At 37.7% G+C, this 10,750-nt stretch overlaps 2 protein-coding genes across 2 annotated transcripts; one reads left to right on the top strand and one right to left on the bottom strand.

Annotated features, from left to right (window-relative positions):
- Positions 1–915: 915 nt before the first annotated feature.
- LOC133331087 (glyoxylate reductase/hydroxypyruvate reductase) lies at positions 916–3,485 on the top strand. The gene is made up of 4 exons (XM_061539498.1): positions 916–1,322; positions 1,616–1,947; positions 2,011–2,136; positions 3,366–3,485. The coding sequence occupies exons 1-4, from the start codon at positions 916–918 to the stop codon at positions 3,482–3,484; spliced, it is 984 nt and encodes a 327-aa protein (XP_061395482.1). The 3' UTR covers position 3,485.
- A 7-nt stretch (positions 3,486–3,492) lies between these two features.
- On the bottom strand, positions 3,493–10,182 carry LOC133331086 (intraflagellar transport protein 80 homolog). The gene is made up of 8 exons (XM_061539497.1): positions 9,989–10,182; positions 9,651–9,928; positions 9,415–9,593; positions 5,274–5,501; positions 4,836–5,215; positions 4,617–4,786; positions 4,138–4,534; positions 3,493–4,071 (listed from the first exon to the last, which is right to left on the bottom strand). The coding sequence occupies exons 1-8, from the start codon at positions 10,180–10,182 to the stop codon at positions 3,495–3,497; spliced, it is 2,403 nt and encodes an 800-aa protein (XP_061395481.1). The 3' UTR covers positions 3,493–3,494.
- Positions 10,183–10,750: the final 568 nt, after the last annotated feature.

The raw sequence follows: 10,750 nt of genomic DNA, 5'->3' as shown, positions 1-10,750 counted from the left end.
CACGCCTTGTATGGATCTCTTTGAAAATATTGTTTAAAAAATCCACGCCTTGTATGGATCTCTTCGAAAATATTGTTTAAAAAATCCACGCCTTGTATGGATCTCTTCGAAAATATTGTTTAAAAAATCCACGCCTTGTATGGATCGCTGAAAAAGTCTTCCTTAAAAAATCCACGTCTTGTATGGATCTCTGAAAAAAGTCTTCCTTAAAAAATCCACGCCTTGTATGGATCTCTTCGAAAATATTCTTTAAAAAATCCACGCCTTGTATGGATCTCTTCGAAAATATTCTTTAAAAAATCCACGCCTTGTATGGATCTCTTCGAAAATATTCTTTAAAAAATCCACGTTTTGGATGGACTTAGAAGACCTATTAAAGGCCTTATGTCTATAGAACACCTACTGAAGGTTGTCAATCCATTGAAAACCTCCTGAAGGTCTTCTGTCTACTGAGGCTCTTCTGGCTATAGATGCTCTTCTGGCTGCAGAGGCTCTTCTGGCTATAGAAGATCTCCAGGATGTTTTATTTCAATAGCAGTCCTCCTGAAGGTCTACCTACAAAAGACCTTCCAAAGGTTTTCCATCTATAGATAATCTTCTGAAGGCCTTCTTTGTATTGAAGACCTACTCATGGTCTTCTATCAATAAATTCCAAATATAGATACCATACCGTACGTGATCGTTACCGGACTCTTCTACCCCATCCAAAGCTCTTTAAAAAATTCTTATCAAATCTACAAGAGAACCTCCCATTCGGTTTGACTCTTTCTATTCTACCCTCTCTTAACAAAATTGTTGTTATTGTTGTCCGAACAGCTTTCCATTACAAGTTCTGCTGCAAAACATTTAGCTCAGCAGTCGCTTAATTTTTGCCCATCGGAACGCACACACACACAACAGACGACACCTCACGCGATGTCATCTGCCGCACGACGTCTATACAAAGTTTTGGTCACCCATCCTGAAGTCCCGCTACCCGCTTTGGAACTGCTCCGCCAAAAGGGTTTCGAGCCAATTGTTTGTGAAAATGTTCCGCCAGTCAGGTCAGATATTTTGCAAAAATTACCCGGTGTTGATGCCATCTTTTGGGCCTGCTATCAACCTCTGAATGGAGAAATACTCGATGCTGCTGGCCAGCAATTAAAGGCGGTCACAACAATGTCATCGGGTATCGATTATGTGGATGTACCGGAATTTAAGCGACGTCAAATGCCATTAGGTCATACACCGGGGGTGGTGAAAAATGGTGTTGCCGATTTGGCCATCGGACTAATGATAGCTGCGGGACGTTTCTTTCATGCCGGTCGGCAAGAAATCGAAAAGTAAGTAAGATAAATAATTTATTGTTTATCAATTTGATTGCCTGCAAACAGCTGTTCGGAGAGCTTTTTTTTTTGCAAAATTTGTATGAACAAGCTTTGATGTTATATTGGAAGCTTTTATAACGTTTTCATAAACATATGTACGTATTCTGTTAACTAGCTTCGATTCTGTTAAAAAAGCTTTTGAATTGTTTAATAGAGCTTTTTAATAATTTATTAGGGTGGTCTGTAAAATTTCATTAAAATATAATTTTTTATAATAATCCTTAAAATAATTTTTTGAATTTTTCCAGTTCCCAATGGAAAACGGAACGCATCAATTGGCTAATGGGTCAAGAGATTCGAGATTCCGTCATTGGCTTTCTGGGTTTCGGAGGTATTGGTCAGGCCATTGCCAAACGGCTACAATGTTGGGATGTTAAGAAGTTCATCTATCACACCAGGACGAGGCGGGAAAATGATGGGGACTTCAAGGCTCAGCATGTGACCTTTGATGAACTGCTCAAAGAAAGTGATTTCCTGGTGGTGGCTTGCCCATTGACCGCGGAGACTAAGGGGAAATTTAATGCAGAGGCATTTGGAAAAATGAAAAAGAATTGTGTGTTCGTAAATGTGGGGCGGGGAGGTAAGGAACGGCTGAAATAATTTTTAATTTTCTTTTAAATAATTATTTTGTTTAATTTTTTAGGAATTGTGGACCAAGACGCCTTGATTAAGGCCTTGACAACGGGTCAAATATTTTCCGCTGGTTTAGATGTAATGACTCCAGAACCATTGCCGGCCGATCATCCGTTATTGAAAATACCAAATTGTGGTAAGTAAAGGATCTAACATTTTTTCAAGGATCTATATAGGCGTGGATTTTTTAAAGAATATTTTTTCAGAGATCCATACAAGGCGTGGATTTTTTAAAGAATATTTTTTCAGAGATCCATACAAGGCGTGGATTTTTTAAAGAATATTTTTTCAGAGATCCATACAAGGCGTGGATTTTTTAAAGAATATTTTTTCAGAGATCCATACAAGGCGTGGATTTTTTAAAGAATATTTTTTCAGAAATCCATACAAGGCGTGGATTTTTTAAAGAATATTTTTTCAGAGATCCATACAAGGCGTGGATTTTTTAAAGAATATTTTTTCAGAGATCCATACAAGGCGTGGATTTTTTAAAGAATATTTTTTCAGAGATCCATACAAGGCGTGGATTTTTTAAAGAATATTTTTTCAGAGATCCATACAAGGCGTGGATTTTTTAAAGAATATTTTTTCAGAGATCCATACAAGGCGTGGATTTTTTAAAGAATATTTTTTCAGAGATCCATACAAGGCGTGGATTTTTTAAAGAATATTTTTCCAGAGATCCATACAAGGCGTGGATTTTTTAAAGAATATTTTTTCAGAGATCCATACAAGGCGTGGATTTTTTAAAGAATATCCATTTTCGAAGAGATCCAAGGCGTGGATTTTTTAAAGAATATCCATTTTCGAAGAGATCCTAGGCGTGGATTTTTTAAAGAATATCCATTTTCGAAGAGATCCAAGGCGTGGATTTTTTAAAGAATATCCATTTTCGAAGAGATCCTAGGCGTGGATTTTTTAAAGAATATTTTTTCAGAGATCCATACAAGGCGTGGATTTTTTAAAGAATATCCATTTTCGAAGAGATCCAAGGCGTGGATTTTTTAAAGAATATCCATTTTCGAAGAGATCCAAGGCGTGGATTTTTTAAAGAATATCCATTTTCGAAGAGATCCTAGGCGTGGATTTTTTAAAGAATATTTTTTCAGAGATCCATACAAGGCGTGGATTTTTTAAAGAATATTTTTTCAGAGATCCATACAAGGCGTGGATTTTTTAAAGAATATTTTTTCAGAGATCCATACAAGGCGTGGATTTTTTAAAGAATATTTTTTCAGAGATCCATACAAGGCGTGGATTTTTTAAAGAATATTTTTTCAGAGATCCATACTATGCCCGCAGACCCTTGGAGATCACATTTTTTTCTATGAGTATTAATTTTTTCGTTCTTTCTTCTCTTTTCAGTCATCATTCCCCATTTGGGTACCCAAACGATTAAGACTACCACCGAAATGGCCATGGTGGCTGCCAATAACCTCATCAACGCCCTGGAAGGAAAACCTATGATCTGTCCTGCCTATTAAATTTTCAAATTTATTCATCATTATCCTTAACACTCAAACTAATAAATAAAGTATCCCATTCTTCACGATTCAAAGCGCTCAAATATTTCCTTCTCTGTTCCAGTACCACTTCCATTAAATCCGGTTCATGTTTTTGGGCCACCTCCAACGCCTTACGCCAGTTGTGCATACGCAGACACAATGCCACAGCTTCACGATATTTCCGATTATGGATTAAAATCGTCTCTGCTTCAATAAGTCTACCCAACATCAGGGAATTTTCCGCCATATATTCCGGACTTGAGGGATCCAATGTTTTGATGTGCTGCAAATAGCTAACCTTGTCGATTTGTAGAGCAGCCGAATAGGCTTCTTCGCTAATTTGTAGTTGATTTTTCCGGGTAGCCACTGCGGCCAAGGTGGCCCACAGATAGGCATTGTGGGCGAGGCGACATATTTTCAGCGATTGCTGCCATTGGCCCTCGGCCAGGGTGCGATGCAATATCTCACAATACATATTCACCGTGATGGGCAGCAGAGCCCCTGAACAGCGGAATGTCACAATGGAATCTTCAAAGGACTCAATGGCAATGTTTTTACCAAATTCCCTAAAAGAGAACCAACAACAAAGTATTACAGATATCAAAAAATAGAAGAAGGGTAGCAAAACTTACGTTGCATCAATGGTCACCGTGGTCAGGGCAATAATTGTTGGATCTGGGGCTCCCTCCCCGGGACAATACCAAATACTATAGCATGTGTCGTGAACTCCGACCAAAATATTTGACTCACTTGCCCATTGCACTGTTGTCACTTGCGTGCCAATTTTATATATTTCTCCACAGCTCGATCCACTAATACTACCAGCAATGGCATTTCTTTCGTTACTACTATTCAAATTTCTGGTCTCAGTTATATACAATTCCCGATTGTTGTCTATCATCACCACAAACTGATCGTCGACAGTTCCAGCACGACATGCAGCAATTTCGGCTATTTGGGTCTTAGCCTTCAGCATAAAGGGTTCATATTGTCGTGTCGCTCCCGGTATTAAATCGAAAATGTGAAGGACTAGAATAAGAAACATGTACACAAAATTATAATGGTAATACAATTTTTTTCAAGGACCAAAAAGGTGAGTTCATTAACTTACCCATTGTATCCGAATTATCTCTAACCACCAAAGTATCCATTCCCAACGAAATACTGCGGCCATTTAGCAATGGTATTTGAGCCTGGCTGCCCGGATAGCGTGGATTCAAATGTAAACGACCGGTGTAGGTATAAACCCATATAGAGGTTGAGTCCAAGACCATGAAAAATCTAAAAAAAATATTATTAAAAGTTTTTAAAACAGGAATTACATCCTTACTTCTTCCCCACTTGTATAACCCTCACATCGGTGCGGCCATCAATAATAATCGGTGTATTTATATATTTCTCATTATAAATGTGAATTTGATTGGAGGTGGCCACAATCAGATGCCCATAACCCAGGGCGAAATTTATAACACGTTCAGTAAATTCCAACATATCACTGCTGCCATTCGAGATATCTTCCAAACGTAGCGACTTCCGCCCCGTTGTTGTGGCCTTCAAGTTGCGTGATATCATTTGCTTTTGAACAATGTAGCCCACAATAAGTTGTCCTGTCGAGGTACCACATGCTACCTGAGTACCATCGGATGACCAAGACAGGGTGTGGAATGATCCAACCACAGGTTCATTAAAACGTGCAGTGCTATAGGACCACTGGAAGAAAGAATATTTTCATAAGTTGGGATTCATGGACAATTTTTGGATTGCTTACTCCAGCTGTGGAGCACAGCTTCAGCATATTGAAAGTGCTGATCAGCAGAATATCCTTTTCGGGATTAAAGGCCACCGCGGTTATGGCATATTCTTCGGTAGTACTGGTAAATAAATTCGCACCTTGGGAATCCCAAATTTTAAAACGATAATCCTCTCCACCAGAAGCAATGATGTTCGACTGGGATGACCAGCTAAGGGATAAAACCAGGCCATCATGGGCACGCCACTGAGAGGAAGAAAAAAGGTAATATTAAATTTTGTAATATTCCTTAAAAAATCCACGCCTTGTTAAGATCCTGAAAAGTCTTCTTTAAAAAATCCACGCCTTGTTAAGATCCTGAAAAGTCTTCTTTAAAAAATCCACGCCTTGTTAAGATCCTGAAAAGTCTTCTTTAAAAAATCCACGCCTTGTTAAGATCCTGAAAAGTCTTCTTTAAAAAATCCACGCCTTGTTAAGATCCTGAAAAGTCTTCTTTAAAAAATCCACGCCTTGTTAAGATCCTGAAAAGTCTTCTTTAAAAAATCCACGCCTTGTTAAGATCCTGAAAAGTCTTCTTTAAAAAATCCACGCCTTGTTAAGATCCTGAAAAGTCTTCTTTAAAAAATCCACGCCTTGTTAAGATCCTGAAAAGTCTTCTTTAAAAAATCCACGCCTTGTTAAACCCTGAAAAGTCTTCTTTAAAAAATCCACGCCTTGTTAAGACCCTGAAAAGTCTTCTTTAAAAAATCCACGCCTTGTTAAGACCCTGAAAAGTCTTCTTTAAAAAATCCACGCCTTGTTAAGACCCTGAAAAGTCTTCTTTAAAAAATCCACGCCTTGTTAAGACCCTGAAATGTCTTCTTTAAAAAATCCACGCCTTGTTAAGACCCTGAAATGTCTTCTTTAAAAAATCCACGCCTTGTTAAGACCCTGAAATGTCTTCTTTAAAAAATCCACGCCTTGTTAAGACCCTGAAAAGTCTTCTTTAAAAAATCCACGCCTTGTTAAGACCCTGAAAAGTCTTCTTTAAAAAATCCACGCCTTGTTAAGACCCTGAAAAGTCTTCTTTAAAAAATCCACGCCTTGTTAAGACCCTGAAAAGTCTTCTTTAAAAAATCCACGCCTTGTTAAGACCCTGAAAAGTCTTCTTTAAAAAATCCACGCCTTGTTAAGACCCTGAAAAGTCTTCTTTAAAAAATCCACGCCTTGTTAAGACCCTGAAAAGTCTTCTTTAAAAAATCCACGCCTTGTTAAGACCCTGAAAAGTCTTCTTTAAAAAATCCACGCCTTGTTAAGACCCTGAAAAGTCTTCTTTAAAAAATCCACGCCTTGTTAAGACCCTGAAAAGTCTTCTTTAAAAAATCCACGCCTTGTTAAGACCCTGAAAAGTCTTCTTTAAAAAATCCACGCCTTGTTAAGACCCTGAAAAGTCTTCTTTAAAAAATCCACGCCTTGTTAAGACCCTGAAAAGTCTTCTTTAAAAAATCCACGCCTTGTTAAGACCCTGAAAAGTCTTCTTTAAAAAATCCACGCCTTGTTAAGACCCTGAAAAGTCTTCTTTAAAAAATCCACGCCTTGTTAAGACCCTGAAAAGTCTTCTTTAAAAAATCCACGCCTTGTTAAGACCCTGAAAAGTCTTCTTTAAAAAATCCACGCCTTGTTAAGACCCTGAAAAGTCTTCTTTAAAAAATCCACGCCTTGTTAAGACCCTGAAAAGTCTTCTTTAAAAAATCCACGCCTTGTTAAGACCCTGAAAAGTCTTCTTTAAAAAATCCACGCCTTGTTAAGACCCTGAAAAGTCTTCTTTAAAAAATCCACGCCTTGTTAAGACCCTGAAAAGTCTTCTTTAAAAAATCCACGCCTTGTTAAGACCCTGAAAAGTCTTCTTTAAAAAATCCACGCCTTGTTAAGACCCTGAAAAGTCTTCTTTAAAAAATCCACGCCTTGTTAAGACCCTGAAAAGTCTTCTTTAAAAAATCCACGCCTTGTTAAGACCCTGAAAAGTCTTCTTTAAAAAATCCACGCCTTGTTAAGACCCTGAAAAGTCTTCTTTAAAAAATCCACGCCTTGTTAAGACCCTGAAAAGTCTTCTTTAAAAAATCCACGCCTTGTTAAGACCCTGAAAAGTCTTCTTTAAAAAATCCACGCCTTGTTAAGACCCTGAAAAGTCTTCTTTAAAAAATCCACGCCTTGTTAAGACCCTGAAAAGTCTTCTTTAAAAAATCCACGCCTTGTTAAGACCCTGAAAAGTCTTCTTTAAAAAATCCACGCCTTGTTAAGACCCTGAAAAGTCTTCTTTAAAAAATCCACGCCTTGTTAAGACCCTGAAAAGTCTTCTTTAAAAAATCCACGCCTTGTTAAGACCCTGAAAAGTCTTCTTTAAAAAATCCACGCCTTGTTAAGACCCTGAAAAGTCTTCTTTAAAAAATCCACGCCTTGTTAAGACCCTGAAAAGTCTTCTTTAAAAAATCCACGCCTTGTTAAGACCCTGAAAAGTCTTCTTTAAAAAATCCACGCCTTGTTAAGACCCTGAAAAGTCTTCTTTAAAAAATCCACGCCTTGTTAAGACCCTGAAAAGTCTTCTTTAAAAAATCCACGCCTTGTTAAGACCCTGAAAAGTCTTCTTTAAAAAATCCACGCCTTGTTAAGACCCTGAAAAGTCTTCTTTAAAAAATCCACGCCTTGTTAAGACCCTGAAAAGTCTTCTTTAAAAAATCCACGCCTTGTTAAGACCCTGAAAAGTCTTCTTTAAAAAATCCACGCCTTGTTAAGACCCTGAAAAGTCTTCTTTAAAAAATCCACGCCTTGTTAAGACCCTGAAAAGTCTTCTTTAAAAAATCCACGCCTTGTTAAGACCCTGAAAAGTCTTCTTTAAAAAATCCACGCCTTGTTAAGACCCTGAAAAGTCTTCTTTAAAAAATCCACGCCTTGTTAAGACCCTGAAAAGTCTTCTTTAAAAAATCCACGCCTTGTTAAGACCCTGAAAAGTCTTCTTTAAAAAATCCACGCCTTGTTAAGACCCTGAAAAGTCTTCTTTAAAAAATCCACGCCTTGTTAAGACCCTGAAAAGTCTTCTTTAAAAAATCCACGCCTTGTTAAGACCCTGAAAAGTCTTCTTTAAAAAATCCACGCCTTGTTAAGACCCTGAAAAGTCTTCTTTAAAAAATCCACGCCTTGTTAAGACCCTGAAAAGTCTTCTTTAAAAAATCCACGCCTTGTTAAGACCCTGAAAAGTCTTCTTTAAAAAATCCACGCCTTGTTAAGACCCTGAAAAGTCTTCTTTAAAAAATCCACGCCTTGTTAAGACCCTGAAAAGTCTTCTTTAAAAAATCCACGCCTTGTTAAGACCCTGAAAAGTCTTCTTTAAAAAATCCACGCCTTGTTAAGACCCTGAAAAGTCTTCTTTAAAAAATCCACGCCTTGTTAAGACCCTGAAAAGTCTTCTTTAAAAAATCCACGCCTTGTTAAGACCCTGAAAAGTCTTCTTTAAAAAATCCACGCCTTGTTAAGACCCTGAAAAGTCTTCTTTAAAAAATCCACGCCTTGTTAAGACCCTGAAAAGTCTTCTTTAAAAAATCCACGCCTTGTTAAGACCCTGAAAAGTCTTCTTTAAAAAATCCACGCCTTGTTAAGACCCTGAAAAGTCTTCTTTAAAAAATCCACGCCTTGTTAAGACCTTGAAAAGTCTTCTTTAAAAAATCCACGCCTTGTTAAGACCCTGAAAAGTCTTCTTTAAAAAATCCACGCCTTATTAAGACCCTGAAAAGTCTTCTTTAAAAAATCCACGCCTTGTTAAGACCCTGAAAAGTCTTCATTAAAAAATCCACGCCTTGTTAAGACCCTGAAAAGTCTTCTTTAAAAAATCCACGCCTTGTTAAGACCCTGAAAAGTCTTCTTTAAAAAATCCACGCCTTGTTTAGACCCTGAAAAATATTCTTTAAAAAATCCACGCCATGTTTAGACCCTGAAAAAATGTTCTTTAAAAAATCCATGCCTTGTTTAGACCCTGAAAAATATTCTTTAAAAAATCCACGCCTTGTATAGACCCTGAAAAAATGTTCTTTAAAAAATCCAGGCCTTGTTTAGATCATCTAAAAAAATCCTTAGAAAATCCACGCCTTGTTTAGACCCCCAAAAATATTTTGGTCTTCATACTCACCCTTATCAATTTACTATTGGCCGCCAATGGCTTCACCGATATATAACTGCCTTGACAGAATACAATCGATGTGGAATTGGGTGCCCATCGTGCACATCTAATTGGCTCATCACTTTGTATTACTGTCGAACGTAACATGCCCGAACGGGACCAGATTTTTATGACACCATCCTCGCCAGCTAGAAAAAATAAACCCCAATATTAATTAAGACCTTCAATAAAATTCCATTCCTTACCAGTCAACAGTCCAGCTGCATCGGGACTCCATCTACCCGACGAAATGGCCGCAGCATGGGCTGTAATACTCCTCTCCACCCTTGAACTTTTATTCAAAATAATAAAACGTCCATCATTGCTGCAGATAAGCAGAGTGTCACTGCCCTTGCCCCCACCACTGCTGCGACCACCAAGTAGCAACCAATGTAAATCGGTGGGTATAAAATCATCCGGCAATTTGGCCACTTCCACAGAGTCCCTGGTGGCCGAACTCCATTTGAATATTTGATGATCATCACTGGAAAAGAAAAAAGGGAATTATTTCTACCTCTTTATTTATTTCGATTTTCTTTCTAACCTCACAAAATAAATTTCATCATTACTGCTCCAATCGACACAGCTCAGGGGTAGATTTTCCAATGTCTTATCCTTACTCGAATTTTCTTGATTACCACCAGGTCCACCAATATCCTTATTGGAGTTAATTTTCAAAGGATATTCTCCATTAATATTCGATGGAGTCTTTTTACAGATGTGGGTTTTTAATTTCATTTTTTTAGTTCTATTTTTGTTCTGCTATTCCATTTGACGTTTAGGAGGCTCAATGAACGACTGAAGGATTCGTTTTTTCCAACCAACCAATGCCATGGCAACGTACCGTTTGATAACCGAACGGAAGTTTTGCCGGTCAACAACACCTGCTGCATTTTGCTATGATTGGTATTTGAAAAATAGGGGGTTGGTTTGAAAAATAATGGGATAGAGTTGTGGCTATTGACTTATAGATGGCGCCATCGGGTCTTCTCAATGGTTGAAAAATCGGGTACTGATGATTAGCTATGAAATCTAAAATGTGTTCCCAAACACATTACCAATTTACCAATAATTTTATCTAAGCCTTGGAATAAATATTCTTTAAAAAATCCACGCCTTATAAAGGCCTGGGAAAAAGATTCCTTTAGCGATCCATATCTTATATAGGCCTGGGCAAAATATTCTTTAAAAAATCCACGCCTTATATAGGTCAGGGCAAAACATTCTTTAAAAAATCCACACCTTATATAAGCCTGGGAAAAAATATTCTTTAAAAAATCCACGCCTTATATAGGCCTGGGCAAAA

The sequence above is a fragment of the Musca vetustissima genome, unplaced genomic scaffold (genome assembly GCF_032173495.1).
Source record: "Musca vetustissima isolate MV318-11 ecotype Yass unplaced genomic scaffold, APGP_CSIRO_Mvet_v1 utg19508, whole genome shotgun sequence".
NCBI lineage: Eukaryota > Metazoa > Arthropoda > Insecta > Diptera > Muscidae > Musca > Musca vetustissima.
The sequence above is the reverse complement of the archived record's forward strand: the minus strand, read 5'-3'. Positions and strand labels throughout refer to the sequence as shown.